Source organism: Motacilla alba, chromosome 2 (assembly GCF_015832195.1).
Source record: "Motacilla alba alba isolate MOTALB_02 chromosome 2, Motacilla_alba_V1.0_pri, whole genome shotgun sequence".
Lineage (NCBI taxonomy): Eukaryota > Metazoa > Chordata > Aves > Passeriformes > Motacillidae > Motacilla > Motacilla alba.
Window position 1 is genome coordinate 134,303,599 of NC_052017.1, and position 19,510 is coordinate 134,323,108.

At 37.8% G+C, this 19,510-nt stretch overlaps 1 protein-coding gene across 1 annotated transcript in view; it reads right to left on the bottom strand.

Annotated features, from left to right (window-relative positions):
* The window catches only part of NUDCD1 (NudC domain containing 1), a 35,865-nt gene that overhangs the window by 10,754 nt on the left and 5,601 nt on the right, over positions 1 to 19,510 (bottom strand). The window contains exons 2-5 of the mRNA XM_038128328.1: positions 15,769 to 15,923; positions 5,713 to 5,898; positions 3,824 to 4,004; positions 1,039 to 1,224 (exon numbers count right to left, since the gene is read on the bottom strand). Coding sequence (XP_037984256.1) covers positions 1,039 to 1,224; positions 3,824 to 4,004; positions 5,713 to 5,898; positions 15,769 to 15,923 — 708 coding nt within the window. The remainder of the gene's footprint in view (positions 1 to 1,038; positions 1,225 to 3,823; positions 4,005 to 5,712; positions 5,899 to 15,768; positions 15,924 to 19,510) is intronic.

Below are 19,510 nucleotides of genomic sequence, written 5' to 3' on the forward strand. Positions count from 1 at the left end.
TATTACTGAGACATGACAGCCTTCAAAATTGTGAACACTGACACAAACTGTAGCTGATATTAAAAGTCCATTACACCCGCAATTTCATATAACTGTGCAAATAAAACTAGAGCCTATATTAGGGTTCACAAAAGGCAACTGCATTATGGTGCTCAGTGCACTGAAGAACTACTTTGCCTCAAGATTTATATGTACAGACTATTCTTAATAAAATTACATGTACAATATCACAGTTGTCACAGTGTTTAACACATTCCAGAAATTTGATCCTTTTGTATTGTTTTCCAAATAGTAACACACTATTGACAAAGATTGTGCTACTATCCCTAGAAAGAATTTGTGAGAATTTGTTTACTAACCAATGTTGCATATGCAGAAACAGAACTCAAACGTGAAATAATCCAACATAATTACATAAACATAGACATTACAGAGCTTAGTGATACTTAGAAATAAACAACTCTATTATTAGGTTTTTACATATTTAATTTTGTTTTGATTGCAAAGAAAAAAAAGTATGAATGCATTTTGTTGAACATCTTCTGAACTGCTTTCCCACTGGAGAAAATAGAATCTTTTATAAGAGTCTCATTCTTTAAAAATATTTTTCAAAATAATTATTTAAATTTTAGAGAGGCAGAAATAAATTGCATATCAAAAAGCCTTCTGATGAGTAACAGTTTGGGGAAGTCCATGGCCCCCTCCCATCTGGGAAGACTGGTTTCTTAATTTGAGTACTTCAGATAGATGTCTAAATTTAAGCATTAGAAATCCAACTAATACAAAAAACTTATTATATGTCTGTCTGCAAAATATCTTTTTCTTCAAGTGTCTCCTATCCAAAAAAATGCACCTAATATAGGTTCATGCACAATACAATTGCTAAAAGTAAAAGCAAACAGACAAAAATCAATCTGTCCTTAAGACAGATATTACAACTTTTATTGCTAGAGTTTCTAAACAAATGCTAAACTAACAAGACATGTAATAAGTCAAAGAAGAGAGCAGCCTATCATAACCTGTCAGACTAAGTCTTACCTTTCTTTTCATTTGATACTTTTGCATCATCATTTTCTTCTAATTTGTCACTTTCACTTTGCATAAATGTGAATGGTTTGTGAGAAACAATCATTAGACCATCCCCACTTGGCTCTATTGCTGCATAATGGGGGACTGATTTTCCTTGCAGAACTCTCCTTTTAATGATTTCGTATCTATGATCACCTATAAAATAAAATTTTTAAAAGTCATAATATATTTCTAGAAGACAAATTATTATCTAAGGAATACATTACCTTTAAAAATACTATGTAATCCTACCTGATAAATCACAGTACCATGATTTTCCATTGTGTTATAACAGATTAATCTAAGACTGTGTTTTATTCTTACAATGTCTTTGCTGATCACAGCTAGCCCAGCACACCCTCTGTACAAATAATATTTTTCTTGAAGAGAAGGTCAGAAGAAAGCTAAGCATGTTACATTTTCTGAATCTCATAAAGCAGCATGGTGGTTCCTCATTTCAAGCTTTTACAGAAAGTATTCCTAAAAGTTTGGTTAATGAAAGAAAACCAACTTTGGAAGTTGTACCTTTGTTACAGTCCTCTGAAGTACCACAGAAGATATAAAAAGACCTAACCACTGCCCCCATTCTGATTTATTTTCATCCTTCCATTCTTTTGGTCTTTGGTAACACAGTAGTGGTGAGTGTGATCCCTTTGTCCAGTCTGCCAAACAGGACAGAGATTTCACATTTGTTGGTGTCAAGAGACATAACCATGTACGGCTTTGCTTTGATGAAGCACAGATTTTGGTAATTTAAGAAATGGCTTGTTGCTTAACTACTTACTTTTACTAAAATCTAATTTGATAAACTGCATTCACAGACAGTTTCAAGGAAAGGCAAGCAACAGCAATTAACTACTGATGAAAGAGATTGTAGAATATTGTAATTCCTCAAAACAGCTTTTATCTTTGAGACTGGTTCATACATCAGTCTGATTGGTGAGATGTTTGTTAAAATGAAATAAAAAAATACTTCTCTCTTCATAATTAAAGATTGCTTTGAATTTTGTTATTTGCATCTCTACTGACAGTCATTTCAAACATTTTTTGTTCCCTGGAAATGCTGGAGAACTGGCAAGACTTTTTGACAGATTTTTAAATCCACTTTTAGGGATTCCAAGAATATTTGTCGCAAGTTATAAAACACACAATGTAAAAAATATTTTTTTATGAAAGTGTACAGTATTAAAACATATAATAAAAGTCTGTGTTTGTGCTCTCATGAGTAACAGTCTTCAGTTCTATACTGACAGCGTTACTGATTTAGTTTTTCTTCTAAGTTATAAACAGTAATGTTCAGAGGTTTCTTTCTCTTGTTGAGCTTGACACAAAAGCATAAGGCAGTTAGTCTCATGTGGCTTTCTGAGAAATATTTCCATCATCCAAAGTTTCAACAGCAGGAAACAACTAAAGCCACTGAGGGCAACACAGCTGGTGAAAGGTCTGGAAAAAATGTCCTATCAAGACTAGGTGAGGACTTCAGGCTTGTCTAGTTTGGAGAAAATAAGGCTGAGGGACAACCTCATTGCTGTCTACAGTCTTCCTAGGGAGAGGAAGTGGGGACTGAAATGCTGAGCTCTTCTTTTTGGTATCCAGTAACAGAACATAGTGGGAATGGTTCAAAGCTGCACCAGATGAGGATCAGACTGGACATCAGGAAGCATTTATTTCCTGAGAAGGTGGTTAAACACTGGAACAGGCTTCCTTGAGAGATGGTCAAAGCCCCATCTATCAGTGTTTAAGAGGCATTTGGACAATGCTCTTAACAACAGGCTTTAACTGGTCAGGCAGTTGGACTAGATGACAGTTGTAGGTCACTTCCAAATGAACTGTTCTATTCCATGCTATGTTGTCCATACTATACATGTAGGAGACGGAAGAACATTTGGCTAATAACATCACAGTATGCCCCAACTCTTTAGTTCAACTAGTGAAAGATCTTGTGTCTGTCAGTATCAAATCTTACTTCTTGGAACATAATGAGCAAGACCATATCAGTCATTCCAAGAATGTCTATTAATTTAATCCACACATCTTTAAATGAGTGACACATGGGGTCTTGTATCCTTCATGTAAATCATGATATTTAATGAATATATATGGTAATATTGAATATATAAAGTATCATTTGTAAAACTTTATTAGGATAAAAAATTAATTAGTAGGTATTATTATACTAACTAATATGTTTTCAATGTGTTGGTCTAAAAGTAATGGAATAACTTCATACTCTTATTGCAGGAAAATGTAGAATATGCAGTATTTACTTTTTATGCTACAGGTCTTACATTTATCTCATACTACTTCAAATCCCCTACATCATTAATTGGAAGCTAAAAAAAAAAAAAAACCAACAAAAAAAACCCACCAAAGACCCATATCCAGCTGCACAATATTTTAAAAAATACTACAGACATTAGTTAGAAATAGTCCCGTATAACCTCAATTATACAAGACCACGTTAAACAGAAATTGTATTTCATAACATTCAAGTAAAGTGCTATCTTGTTTTTTAATAATCTTAATGACACAAGTGCAAAACTTTACTTCCTGTTTTCCAAATGTCTGTCGAAATTTAGGTCTACAACCAATAACTTTATCTCAAAATATAAGTAAAAATTACCTATGTAAAATCTAAGCTGTGGAAAATAAATATCAGAACTTGTGGAAAAATAACTTATAAGACAAAGAATAAAAACATGACTTTATTTTTTTTAAACATTACTCACCACTAATATAAATGTAAAGCACTTACCCTCTTTTCCTTCTGCAATTGTAACCCATTCCAAAGTAACATGAAATCCACTTCCTTTTGTGTCCAGTTCATCTTTTTCTACCCTAAGCAGCAGCACAGCTAGTGAATGTTCATCAGATTTGACAAATGAAACACTGTGTGCTACAATAAATGGACTTCCTAGTTCTTCATTAAAGACAATCTAGAAGACAAAAACATAAAAAAGTCAGACAGTTAAAGTTGGAAGCCTTACTTTTTTACAGAAAGCAGGGAAGGGTTTCAGTGAACATCAAATCAGTAACAGTTTGTCTCCCACAAATCTCTTCGCCAACATGAACCCACAAAATGTCACACATTTCTTGTTCCTCCTTCTGTGGCTATCAAGTTACTGTACTGAATTTTTTTTTAACATTGTTTATATTGAATAATCATTAAAAGAGCCCATTAGACAAAGCACAAAGATCCCCAAAGCTATTGCATTGTGGTCGTTTAGCACTGCAATAAACAGAGGTACAGCAACTGATGAGAACAAGAGGGTCTATAAACACTGCCTATCAACTGGGCAAACAGTCTCACATTCAAGACGAAAATGCAGGCATTTCCCCAAGGCTCTCACTAGTTCTCTAGATACTTCAACATTCTGAAAATCTTTGTAGACCTTGACATGTGCAAAGAAGAAGACATATAGGTCCAAAGCATCAATGCCAGTGTTCAATCACCAAACGTCCCATTATTTAGCTTTGCAAGAAATCCCATTTTCCTCCTCTATAAAGTAAGAAACAAAAAGCTATAATGAAATGGAGGAGAATAATATTCATGTTCAGGAGAAGCTAGGGTTAGAAGTTCTTGAATTTTTATTTATGTATATGGATTGGAAAAGTCCCTCCAATATTTGAATTAGGTAGGCAGAATACATAACTATTACTATCATACTGAAAAGCTATTAGGCACCACTGTGAATACAAAATGTCATTAATTATGAACTTAAAATTATAAATTTCATTAATTCATGAAAATTATTTCTATAATAAGAAAATTATTTCAATAATTTTATACAGAAGGACTCCATATCTTATAGCATGAAATATTTGGTACCTATAGCTGGAAGTTTTAAATCTAAAAACCATGTATTCCAGCTTTTTTCAAAAAGTACTCATTCAGCAAAAAACTAAAGATTAAATTAATCCAAACAACAGAGAAGAAGAAACATTATTTGCTAGAAGATTAACACATGAAAATGAAAGAACAAATGAAAGAATACATTACATAGAATTCAAGCTGCAGCAGTTGAATGAGCATAGACTCAATCCAGCTGTTGTTACTGAAACCTGATAAAGTTTGAGGATTTATAGGGTTCTGATATTACTCTAAACAACCCTAAAACACTGCATGCTGTACATACTCAACAAGTCAATTTAAATGATGACAGAACCTCAGATATAAATCTCATATTTTTGTTACACTGACAACTTCAATTTATGTGTCAGCATTCTCACACAGAATAAAAACCAGATGGTATTTATTACCAAGCATCTAAAAAAAGGATGATCAATTTCCTTTACTGAACTCTCAAAAGATGTACAGAAAGGAGCTAATCCATCATGTTGAAATCTTCCACTTCAGTATACACACCTATGTTTCTGTCAATACTAAAACATTTGTGGTTTCTTAGGAAACTACCCTCTAATAAAGAAAATAGATACAAAATGCAGGCACTTTTTACCAGAGTCATCTTCATAAACAAAAAGGAACTAACCACAGAACATGAGACTCACAGCTTCAGGCAGAAATGTAACAACTGTATTAGTTGTGTCCAAGCAGGATAACGAATTCCATTATTAATGCAGCTAGATAACTTTGATAGGGATACATGTACAGCTCCTAAACATATTATTTATTGCAGGACATACCTCCCACTTTTCAGATGCACTGTTTCCACGCTTGCCTGATTTAATTAAATACAATCTTCCTGTACCATCAGAAAGGGTAACCCACGTGGAGGATGAGAAATGCATTGAGGCACAAAGGCGATTATCACACGCAGTCATGTCTGTAGGTAGCCTGAAAACTTCTCTTGGTTTTTGTAGAGCAGTGTCCTATAAACAAACAGTCATGAACTAAGACTTTATGAGGTATTTATTAATTTCAGTAAATATTACAGGCAAATTAAGAATAAAACTCAATAGTAATGTACCAGTTTTGTTTATCATTGAGCATATTAGGAAAAAAGTGGGCAGCAACCATAATTCCCACATATGTGGAAAAGGTGGTGGAAATTGATCAAACTGACTTCTGCAAGTGTTTTCTAACTGGTATTTCAGCACTTTTTCTTCAATTTTAAGCAGTAATTATATTTTGAATTAGAAAAGGCTTTTATTTTTCCCTAGCATTCCCATATAATAATCACTTACCTCAAATAATTCTCGTCCCAGGAAAAATGTGGAGACTTAAAAAGAAATGAAAGCCACAGAATTGTAATCAAACTAGTACATAAAATACACCCGTAAATTTAAAAGATTTTTAGTTTATTCTGTTGCACAACTGGCAAATATAGTTTCTCAGCTTTCCTAGAGTGGTCACTTTATTCAGTAAGTTAAGAGAAGCAATACCTATGATTAGCCAGCAAAGAAAAGCTGTGCTAATTCCTACCACATTTTCAAATAACTTTTCTATCACATTATCATTATACTATGGAATTAAATCCAGTTGGTGGTCGGTCACTAATGGTGTTCCCCAGGTCTTAGTACTGGGGTCAGTCCTGTCTACTATTTCTATCAATCATCTGCATGAGAGATTTGAGGGTACCCTCACTCAGTTTGCAAAAGACACCAAGCTGGGCAGGAGTATTGATCTGAAGGGTAGGAAGGCTCTGCAGAGGGATATGGACAGGCTGGACTGATGGGCCAAGGCCAACAGTATAAGGCTCCATATGGAAAAGTTCTGGGCCCTACCCTTGGGTCACAACCCCAGGCAGCACCGCAGGCTGGGGACAGAGTGGCTGGAAAGCTGCCCAGAGGAAAAAGACCAGCAGTGCTGGTCAACAGTAGCTGAACATGAGCCAGTGTGCGCCCAGGTGGCCAAGAAGGCCAGTGGCATCCTGGCCTGTATCAGAAATCGCATGGCCAGCAGGATTAGAGACGTGACTGTCCCGCTATGCTGGGCACTGCTGAGGCTGCGCCTCAGGTCCTGGGTTTAGGTTTGGACCCTGCACTATAAGAAAAACACTGAGGGGCTGAAGTGTGTCCAGAGAAGGGCAAAGGAGCTGGGGAAGGATCTGGAGCACAAGTCCTGCGAGAAGCAAAGCAGCTGAGGGAGCTGGGGTTGTTTTGCCTGGAGAAAAAAAGGTTAAGGGGGTACCTTATGGTTCTCCACAACGACGTAAAAGGAGGTTGTAGCCAGGTAAACGTTGATCTCTTCTCACTAATTACAAGTGACAGGAAAAGAGGAAATGGCCTCAAGTTGCTCCAGGTGAGGCTTAGATGATATTAGGAAAAATTTCCTCACCAGAAGGAAACAACCATATAAAACAGCCAGCCCAGGGTAGTTGGTGCAGCCACCACCAATGGATATATTTCAAAGACGTGTGTATATGGCACTTAGGGACACAGTTTAGTGATGGACTTAACAGTGCTGGGTGACTGGTGGGACTGAATGATCCTAAAAGGCTTTTTCAACCTAAACAATTCTACGATTCTACTATATGTCAGGATAAGTTTATCTGGTATCCTGTTGCAGTGCCACACTGCAATCTCTTTTAGGCTGAACTACAGATAGCTTTTGAGCAGGAATAAACAGAGACACAATGGTGAACAAATTGCACAGATGGTAAAATTCTTCATTGAACAATCAAGACAGATTTTTTAAAAATTATGCATACCACTACATTTAAAAAAAATCAATTATTTCCTACTCTGTTAATGTTACACAAATCAGCTTGATTCAATAACAGTGCAAAATGGATGTTAGATTAACAATTTCATCTATATTTCTAGTAATTGTTCCCGCAAGTCCTGCTTTAGTTCTGTGTTGTTCTTAATTTCCTGATAATTCTAACAGAAAAAAACCCTGCTTTCATGCTGAAAATTGGATTTCCAACTGTTTTCATTAAGTACAGAGGCATGTCTTCCAGCATATCTTTTAGGGATTATTCTTTATCTTCTGCCTTCACTCTCACATACAGCTCTTTGCTGAATAAGGCTTTGTGACTGACTTTCTGCTCATTATTTGGCTCATGGAATGTCAGCCATGCTGCTGCCTGCTTAGGATTAAGATTTACCTCCATTTTTTGTGTTGAAATAATCTCTGAATATCCAAGAGGCTTGTTAAAAGAAAGCTCTAAAAAAAATCTTTATGATTTGAAAATAATTTGGCGTCACAGTTTAAAAAACAGTCAGGACATGCTTTATTAGCAATACAGCTTGATCAGCCACTTATGAAGTAGATCAGGCTGCAGTATTAGGAGCACAAACAAAATATTCTCACAGAAAAATATAAGATGCAAACTGGACATTCAGCAACATCACAGTCACATCTCTATAATGTGTTAAATAACTGAAATAGAACTTAATCACTTGAAGTTTTTCAACTGAACTAAGAAGCTGTTAAATAAGATGGGCTGGCAGTCTGTCACAAGCAGGGTCCCTCAGGGATTGACACCAGGCCCACACACTGAACATCTCCATAAGGTACCTGGATAATAGGACTGAAAGCACCCCCACCCCACTTGCTGACGACACTAAACTAGGTGATGAGGTAGACATGTGTACAAGGGAAACACATGTGGCACAGAGAGCCAGGGAGCCCAGAAGAGTGGGGCAGCAAGAATGCTGGGAAAATAAGCCAAGACAAGCAAGGTCCTGCACCTGGAATGGCACACCCAGAGAGCTCAGGACAGGCCAGGGTCTGTGTGGCAAGGAGAAGCCCTGATGAAAGGGACTTGAGGGCAACAGGGATAACAAGCTGACCATGAGCCAGCAGGGCAATGCTGCAGCACCAGAGGTAAACTGGATCCTGGGCTGCATCTGCACAAGTATCACTAGCAGAGATAAGAGATGTGATCATCCCACTCTACCCAATGGTAGTCAGGCCCCACCTGGAGTGATGTTGAAAGAAGACATGGAGAGATTGGAAAAGGTGCAAAGGGGAGCCATGAACACCATCAAACGACTGGAGAATCTCCCCTGTGTGAGAAGATTGAAGGAGTCAGGGTTTGTCTCCCTGGAGAAGATTCAGGGGAGACTTCATCACAGTGTTCCAGGGCAGCCACAAGGAGATCAGGAGCTCTCTCTTCACAAGAAGCCACACAGAGAAGACAAGGGACAACAGCTAAAAGTTGCGTTAGAAGAGGTTTCATCTAGACATAAGAGAAATTTTTACAATGAGAACAATCAATGACTGGAACAACCTCCCCAGGGACATGGCAGAAACTCCATCACTAGAGGTTTCCAAGACAGAACTGGACAGAGTGCTAGATAACCTCATCTAGGCTCCTTGCACCATGAAAGCTTGGACTTCAGGATCTTTTGAGATCCCTTCATCTGGGCTGTTCTAAGATTCTAAAATAAACAAAAAAATATAATTTAAAAAATCCAAACCCACACCATATTCACCAACTTGTCCTTCTTACAGATTCATAGACTGCAGAATCTGATCTGCAGTCTTCAAAGAGGTCTTCCAGTAATAATAAAGAAAAGCAATTCCTGTTCTTTTCTGTATCTTTGGGGGAACATTTCTCAGGAAGTTATGGTTATTTCCCCTAATTTACAGAGTGTTTTATATATATATATGTATCATATATGAAACAAAATTAGATAAAATGGGTTTCATAGCTATTTTATAAGCTAGTGTACCCACATGTATTTGAACAATAAAATAATTTCTGAAAAAAAGAGGTGCCTGACTGACCTTTAGAGATAATCCCTTTTTAAACCAAATCCATCTTCTTAATCCAACAACAAATAGACCATGTTGAAAACATAAAAAATGGTTCTAGAACCAATGAAACTATTTTTTGTTTTATTTTACTAGGCTCATTTCCAGTCAGTTGATCTACAATTATTTCTGAAGGTCCACAAATCAGAAACCTCTGTTTAACAAGAGAATAATTCTTCCCTCATTACTAAAAATTAGCATTGCTGTCAGTAAGATGAAAATATATTTACAAAGAAATGTATTTGTAAAAAAAATAAAAACAAAATTTGAAAAATATTACAGGGACAGTTTTGAAGATATTGACAAGTATGTAAAAGGAAGCACAAGCAGAAGCATACTTTTGTAGTGACAACCTGGGTGGGAAACAAGTAATTTTTGATTCTGTGACACAAAATGCTTCTTAGTCTCAGGTCCATCCTTAACATAGTAAGGCATGAGACTAAGAAACAGCAGTGAAAACATTCGAGATTAAAACTGTCTCTCATTATAGACCTCGAATATTCAGCCACAAATCATTTAAACATCTACTGTCCTATTTTCACTCAAACAATCAGTAGATGGGGGGGGGAATAATCTGCTTCTAGAAAAGGAAACTTACTCATTCTGCTCTGTGAAATAACGCAGTCAAGAATATACATACAAAAGACCATCTCCAAAAGACTCCTTCGCACTTGGGCAAGTGAATGCAATACAGAGAGAGCACACTGTGCATGCAAAGCATGCTGTGGCCTCATTTATAGAGAATCTTGCCTTCAAGACATTTCAAAACATTCCTATTTTCCAGATGTTAGTAAAATCAGATGTGCATTTAACTCATGCTGAAAGGTAAGCAAGAGAAATTGCATTTGGGTATGTACCATTTTAATAAGCAACAGCAAAAAAAGACTAGATAACAAACAGACAGCCTGCCTGCCTTTTGGGCCTACTTAAATTCATATTAGAGATTACTGTGTGCTACAAGAAGATAATGAAACCTGCAATGGAAAATTCACAATTTTTTTATTATTAGAAGCATTCAGGGTCAGTTTCTGGTGTCAGCTGTATCCCTATACCCCTTGGACTATTCTACTAATTTATAACACATTCAGAAGGGGAGAATAAAAGAATTAAAAGGAAAAAACCCAAATAAACCAAAACCACAATCCAAACAAATATCACACAATCACGAGATACAATGAATTTTCGCCTCCTCGTATTTTATTTGGTTTTTAGATTTCACTGAAAGGCATTTTTGTTCCTATGAAGTAGGAAAGTTTTCCATTTTTACTAGCAATGATTACTGAGCCTAGGAAAAAAAAGTTGAAATCCTGTGTATCTTATCACGGAAAGAGGAAGCATCATTCCTCTTAACAGTGACTACAGGGGTATACCACATAACATTGCAAAAGACCACACTTTTGTAGGCCTTCAAGTGAATTTTAACAGTAAGCTCCAAATAGTTTTGGATGCAATTAAAATAAAAAATTATCAACTACCTAATCTTCTAAAGATCACACCAGGTTTATCAGCATTGAGCAGGAATTTCAGAACCTAATCTCCTGAAAAAAATCAAAAATAATCTTTACTACAAAGACTTAAAAATTTGCTTTCAATAGGCAAGAAAGGAAATTATCTTCTTCACAACCTTTCTGTTCACTTATTTAACTTTAGACATTTATAAGAACAATCCCTTATGTCATTTTGACAATGAAAAGGAAAGACTTCCTTGAAGATGAAACAAAACCTCCTCTCAATCCCATTGTGTCAGATTAGCTTTTTGACTGAGTTTCTTTGTTGACTAGGTGGTTAACTGGGGTAACAGTAATTCCCATGCCATCCCTAGCATGAGGGGATGGTGAGAGTCTGTAGCCACGTATTACACCAGCAAGAACTGGCTAAAACAACTCAGCACTGCTCAGGCATCAGTCAACGCTGGTGAGCAACTGTATTGTCCATCATATGTTTTTTCTTGATTTATTTCTCTCTCTTTTCACTATCATTATTATTTTTGTTGTTATTATTATTAAATTTTGCTTTATATAGGTTGTTAAACTGCTCTTACCTCAGTCTGTGGGTTTTACCTTTTCTGGTTCTCCTTCCCATCCTACTGGGGATGGAGGAGCAGCAATGAGCAAGCAGCTGCATTGTACTTAGTTGTCAGCTGGGGCTAAATGACAATACTGTACAAACATGAGATATTTTATAAAAGATTTAAAATAAAAATTAATTTTTCAAGGAAGTAACTGGGAATGAGAAAGGAATAAAGGAATAAAAAAGAAAGGAAAAAATAAAAGTTGTAAGTCGTATGGCAATTCCCACAAAGTAGAAATAACAAAGACAGGACAATATTTTTATGAAAAATAAAATACCTAGGTATTTGACACATCTCTTGAACTGAAAAAATGTCCTTACGCAGCATTCTGAATAACAAAGAGACAAGTATTTAACACCGTGAAACACAACAGTGAAAGATTTTGTTGTTCTCTATCAGCTTTCTTATTCTGACTTATTTGAAATAGAATTCCCACATTGTGTCTGGTGCCACTAACAGCTGTTCTGAATTGAAGTTAACTAAAGTTACAGAAACAGTATTCCATAGCTAATTCTTATTGGAAATTAAAGAGATGAAATACATATATCACTAAGGATTTTAATCAGGTGTGAAAAGAGTTCCTATTGCCACAATTTTTCAATTTGTTTATCTGAGTTGTCTTTGCAAGAAGAGCTTAAGGTCAAGAAACCAAGTCCTACTGCTAAAGGAGAAAACTTTGAATGTTTTGCAGCTATATTGGGATGCTACAAACACTGAGCAATCAACAAAGTTGAGTCAGATACATAAAAACCTCAAATAATTAAAAAAATCTCAAGTCAGTAATCCTGTCACACCCTACTAATGGGTGTTTAAAGCAAAGTGTTGATTGCTGCTGGCATACCAAATGACAAAAGTCCAACAGCTGTAACAGGAGAAGGTTAAAGCTATTATACAGCATTTCCAGCCAAGTTAGAATAATAATTCCCTCAATCTGGTACAAAAAACCCACCTGAATACTCATCCATCAACACAGAAGAACTGCTTGTATTGATCACTTTTCTTTTTTCAATTATGTGTGATTTTGAGCAAGTGACAAGGTGTTATATGCACTTCTTTTCCTTCACAGATGACATCTTTTTAAACACTGAAGTTGCAGGGATAATTCATGATATATGATAACCAACACACTGTCATATTAGAATCAAAGCTGCAACCAAGGTAAGAAACAGAACTAGAAATAATGATGTGTTAGAAAGTCTATGTGCTCTTTCACTCTGATTTTAGGATGAACTCATTACCCTGTTCCATCTTCTGTTTTAAAGAAGACTGACATTAATTTTAATTATAAGCTGTACTTGGCCAAAACCAATGCTATTTTTAATATACATTTGACTAATATATGGCTGGGCACATTTGTAATGAGACACCTTGTTGACGTTTCTGAACACAAATTCCTTTTTATTCATATGCAAACATGTTTCCTTTACAAAACAGCATGTATCATGTATTAGGACACAAGATGGTGTCTATTTATTTCACAGCTTAGTTTTATTTCCCCCTTCAGGTGGAACCAAGACTTGTGACCAGATTTTAATCAAATGCCATTGTCTTGAAATAGGTCCTATGGAAGAATATTTCTTATGTCAATTTATAGGCTGTAGAAAAGTCTTTTATCTGCTAAGAAATAAATTTACACACATAGTGCCCTCCTAGTAAAGGAAATGTACTGGGTGTCTGTGCTGTGCAAGCAGAGGAGACCTGCAGGAGCAGCCTCAGTGAGGAGGGGCCAGGGCTGCCCAGTGCACATACAGCCACTTCCAGCTGGCTCCTCTGGACTCCCCACTGCAGACAGCTGAGCTTGTCAGCTAAGCCAATGGTGTGGAACAGAGGTTTGCCTGCAGCCCTTGGAGCAGACCATGGAAAAGCAGGCTGTCCTCCTGAAACCCACCCACAGGGGACAGATATCCACACTGCTGCTCATGGAAAAGCACATAGAGGAGCAAGTACAAGTTTCTGAACAATGGAGCTCGTTCCTGGTACAAGCTTTGTGTGTCCTTCTTTCTTATAGTCCTACACTAGTCCTAATTGACAATAAATTAAATAATTTTCCCCAAAGTCAAGTCTGTTTTGCCCATCATAGTAACTGGTAAGTGATCTCCCTGGTTTTATGCTCATCCACAAGCTTTTCTCTCATTTTTTCTCACCATCTTGTTGAATAGGGGGAGTGAGAGAATATTTGGGTGGACATTCAGCAGCAAGCCAGGGTTAACCAACCTCAAAGAATAAAACAAAAAATGAGATTATGACAAGCCACTGTTAAGAGAAGGCTTTCTTTTGGATGTTTCTACTAGGAATCCAGATGAACTCAAAAGTTTTGGAAGAAGTCCTAGAAGATTATTTTGTCACAGTAAGAGTCTGCCAAAGTCTCCAACTGCTACATGCTATGAAAAGGAAAGGAATATTTTGCAGCTTCAGTTCTCACCCTAACATGCTCTGGAAACCTTTATTTCCTGAAAATCTAAAACTACAGTTTCAGAATTTTTCTTAGTTTAGTCCTGACCTAATAATTTCTGTCCCCAGAACCTTGCACAGGCTAAGCCACATGCTCTCAAAAATCCACACATAGCCCTGTGTTTTCTTTTGTCTGACAGGGCTATAAGTCAAACTCTTGTAGTAAGACAATAGGCATTTTCCTTTCCACACAATCTTTTCTTTCTTAATGCCCAAGTACTACAACTGTATGTGCTAGACATGGTGTTCACAGAACCATGTCCTTCCCTCTCTGAAATGAAGGATAGATTTGTAAAGAAACAGAAGCATGCCTGCATTAAAATGGCTCAAAAGAAATACTGTTTGATTACTTAGGACCACCAGTATAACAGCAGAAATTTCAGACTTGGCCTAGCTTGCTTACACTATTTCAACTTCTCTCATGGCCACCCACCTTTTTGCCTCCAACAAATTATGCCAAGATTGAGCATTTCTAATTCTAACACATATACAATGACTGGGTTTTCAAGCTAGCAAACAAACATCAAGCAATGCCAGGGAGAAAGAGAAAAGCAGCTAGGAAAAAAGCATCTTCCCTTTCCTTCAGCTTGTCATCATGTCCATCTTGCCCAGAATGGAAGCAGATGTACCACTATGTAGAAGCCTAAAAGAAAAGAGCTAATCTGTATGCCTCCAGCAGTGATAGCCACAGGCTGTGGACTCAACCAAGGTTTGTTGGTAATAACACACTGTGAGAAAAAACAGGATGTGGCTGGAGACAGGGGCCACACTGAGGTAGGACAGCACTTTTCTGGGACAAACGTCCTTGTTTCAGCTCCTAGAGATAAGCACAGCACAGTACAACATGCATTTAGGAACAATGTGGAGAAGTGGATGTCCACATGGACTGCAGCGGGGAGATAAGACCACCAGAGAACCCCTAAGCCCTCCAACCTATTTCCAGAAGGGACTGAAAGAACAAACTTCACATGATAACTAACATGTATAGAAAGTGAGTCATTTATTTTCCAAGTGGAGAAACTGACCCATAAACAGGTACCCCACCAAGCCCAGGCAGCACCTCCAGGACCCCGAACACCCCATCAGCCCACTGCTCTGTGTTTGTACTAGGAGGTGAGGGACTAACATTTCAATTTCCATACCAAATGTGTAACTCACTAAAAAAACCTCTGTAAGCTTTTGTGAACCCCCTGGCTTTTGTTTTTCCTTTTGGCCACAAGCATCTTCAACTCCTGCGTGCTCCTGTCCCCTTAAGCAGGAGGGACAGGGCTATTGCAACACACACTGCAGCAACACTAATGCAATATTATTAGCATAAAGAAGTCAGAAACCTCACTTAAAATCCTTTTATTCTTCCTGGTGAAATGCATTTTTGTTGAAATATCTTCCACCTATCTTCGTGGCAATAGCTTCCCCCAATTTTTGCGTTTGGATACTACTTGGCAGTATTTTCTATCTCATCTGCTCCCATCTTTTCCAATTCAGTGGTTTAAAAAAAATATTTTATTCTTACCAGAGTCACTGACAGATTCATAACCCTTCCAAACTGATCAACATAGTAGACATTATCCTGGTACCAGGAATCGAGGTGAAGATAATTATACATGCCAAAAGCACGCATGTGGTCAAGGGTATATTGATCATCACGAAGCTGCACTTCTGCTACAGCTGGAGGGAAAAGAAAAAGACAATTTTAACAATCATTTATTTACAATTTAGTAATTTAAAATTCAAACTAGTAATTTAAAAATAATTCTTCCATTTTCATTCCACAGCTCTGTTACATTTGAAGAAAAATACATTATGTATACATAGTTTAAAATTTCACCATAAACTTGGAAAGCAAGTCATCCACCCTGAAGGCCACTGCAGTCATTTGCTTTGATTATCTCATCATCATTACCATTTACAGTGGCCTGTTGTGGTGGGTTTGCCCTGGCTGAATGCCAGATGCCCACTAAAGCCACTAGACATGTCACTTCCCTCCTCAGCTGGACAGGGGAGAGAAAACATGAGGCTCACGAGAGAGGATGAGCACAAGGAGAGATCGCTCACCTGTTACTGTCACAGGCAAAACAGACTCAAGCTGGGGAAATTAGTTTAATTTACTGACAATCAGACTAGGGTAATGAGAAATAAAACCAAATTTTAAAAGACAGTTCCCCCAACCCTCCCTTCTTCCCAGGCTCAACTTCATTCCCACTGGTTACTCCCTCCTCCCCTCTCCAGTGGCACAGGAGACAGGGAATGGAGGTTGAGGTCAGTTCATCACACCTCTCTGCGTCTCCTTCCTCCTCATTCTCTTCCCCTGCTCCAGCAAGGAGTCCTTTCCACAGGAGACAATCCTTCACAAACTTTTCTAAGGTGAGTTCTTTCCACAGGCTGCAGTTCTTCACAAACTGTTCTGGAGTGGTTCCCTTCCACAGGTCACAGTCCTTCAGGAGAGACTGCACCGGCGTGGGTGCCCAGTGGAGTCAGAAGTCTTGCCACCAAACCTGCTGTGATGTGGACTCCTCTCCCCATGAGATCACAGGTCCTACCTGGAGCCTGCTCCAGCATGGGCTTTTTCCATGCCATCACAGCCTCAGTCAGGTGCACCACCTGCTCCAGCATGGGGTCCTTCACAGGCTGCAGGTGGATCTCTGCTCCCCTAGGGGCCTCCATGGGCTGCAGGGGAACAACCTGTATCACCATGGTATTCACCGCAGGCTGCAGGGGACTCTCTGCTCTGGCATTGAGAGCATCTCCTTCCACTTCTTCCTCACTGACCTTAAGTGTCTGCAGCATGGTTTCTCTCACACAGCCTCACTCCTCTCTCTGGCTGCAGTTCTTGTGCAGCAGCTTTTTATACTTTAACAATTTATTACCCCAGAGGCACCACCACCACGGCTGATGGGCTCAGCCTTGGCCAGTGTCGGCTCCATCTCGGAGCCGGCTGGGATTGGCTCTGTCAGACAGGGGGAAAGCTTCCAGCAGCTTCTCACAGGAGCCTTCCCTTGCAGCCCCCATTACCAAAACCTTGCCATGCAAACCAATACACCTCCACCCTGTCTCCCAGCATGTGCTGAGGTCCAATTTATCAATAACCCTCACAGGACAGAACACACATCTACACACATGCAACAACAATGTCAAACCTACTTTACATTACAGTAAGGGAAAAAAAGTCTGCTCTATAGTAACTCTAGGAAAACAGCAGCCAAAAGAAATATTCCATATAACCACATGGATTTCATGGTCTTAAATTCTGAACTACTATACCAACACTTGAAAGGCAAAAGATTAAAACAGTACAAAGCAGAATTAGTTCACAGTAATTACAAAAAAAAAAAAAAAACCAAAACAAAAAACCAAAAGCACCAAACAAAATTACAACAGAAATCAAAAGCAAACAAACAACAATCCCCCACTATGTCCTTAGCACTCTCACTGAGGCTGAAATTTCCAGAAATGTCAAAGATACCATAAAAATTTCAGACCAAGTTTTTCTAATTGAAAGAGGCTGCAAAGAATGGCTATTCACTAGAATACTACCTTCTTCAAGGCAAGAAGCATGGTACCTACAGTCATTCACTTGAGCAACATTTTTCCAAATAGAAAACCTCTACTTAACTAACAGTAATCAGGACTGGATTATCTGTTGAGACTAACCAGGTTTTTATTTAAATTATGTGCAGCTTTTTTCCTCCTATTCCGTATCTATACAGAGATGCAGCAGCTGTAGTCCAAACACCTCAAAATACATTAGCAGAGGTCTAGTCCATTGTTCTGTAAATAGTCTCAGATAGACTAGAACTCCATTTCATTCTCCAGTAGGGACAACCCAGGATTCTTAGCTTTCCTGCAGGAAACTTATCTTGAACTTCACTCAACAGAATTCCTTTAGAAAGTTACAAGTAAACTGTCAGTCTATGATAACTAGCACTCAAACCCAGAGGATATGAAATGCACCTCAAGGCTAATCCTTCTCACACAAGATTGTAGCTCCTGATCTTTTAACTTCTACTTTTTTCCCTTTTCTGCTCAGAAACAGAGAAAATCTATTTCCAGTATTTCACTTCCATCCCACCCCATAACAGAGACCATTCACAACTTTCTGCAGCAGCACTCAGACTTCTGACTCTTCTTCAGCATCCACCTGAACCCTACTGCAGCAGAAGTAGTTTACTGTGGCAGAATACCAATTCCTGCAAAGAGCAGCTCATTTAGCAGCACCATCAGTGCCACTGCACAGCAATCACAAACGCAACAACCAGACAATCCCTGCATGGCTCAGAACAGACCCTGTCAGAGACACTGGCTATTAGCATAACAGTGGCTTTAGGAAACTATGCAAGATTATGCTGCCTGATTAATAAAAAATCCAATCATACAATACAAAATGCTTCCAAAATGACAGTGTAATTAGCAATTAGTCTTCTAATCACTGTTGATATTTGCAAACCAGCAGTTTTAATTCCACCCAGATCAAATCATTATTCATATTCACCACACAGGAGGGATTTCCGTACCTCTGCAATTAACAAATTACTGTTCCACAAATTATGGCCCTTCAAAACAAGCTAGAATATCAACAAAGGGCTGAGAAGAAAATACACCTGTCTTAATGGCAAGGACTGCTACCCATTCCAATTCCTACTTTAATTAACTAAAATATTTTACTCTAAATTACACTGTAAAAAATAGAATATATTGTGAAAATGCATTTTAAAGCTGTTTGTGTAACCAAGCTTTATCACAGAGACATTTTTCCCAACACAAGAGATGACATAAATGTTTTGCAAAATATTAGAGACCAAACCAAATACAATCCAGGATAATTATTATCAGTGAAACCAAGCACATATAATCTACTTCCTATATAGCTGATCCTATGAAATTAGAATATACATGCAGAAACATGTAAAGATTTTTTAGCACAAAACCCCTGAAATGGTAAGGCTTCCTTCCTCCACTTCTCCCTCCCCACTCCCCTAGTGTGTTGTTCCTGTCAGAGCTGAAACTAAAAAAGAGCCTAAATACTCCAAACTAGATGATTCCTAAAGCAAATGTACAACTTTTCACAAAGATTCTTGGAACAATAAACTATTGATTAGCTGATTGCAAGGTGATAAACTTTATAAAATCTGGAAGAACATGAACTCTCTGTCCTTTACTTTTCTGACTGTAGCTCTGATAAACTCTGAATAATAAAAGGGGTCAGGAATAGGAGATCCAAATCCCTTGTATTATTGCAATATGTAAATAATTCTATA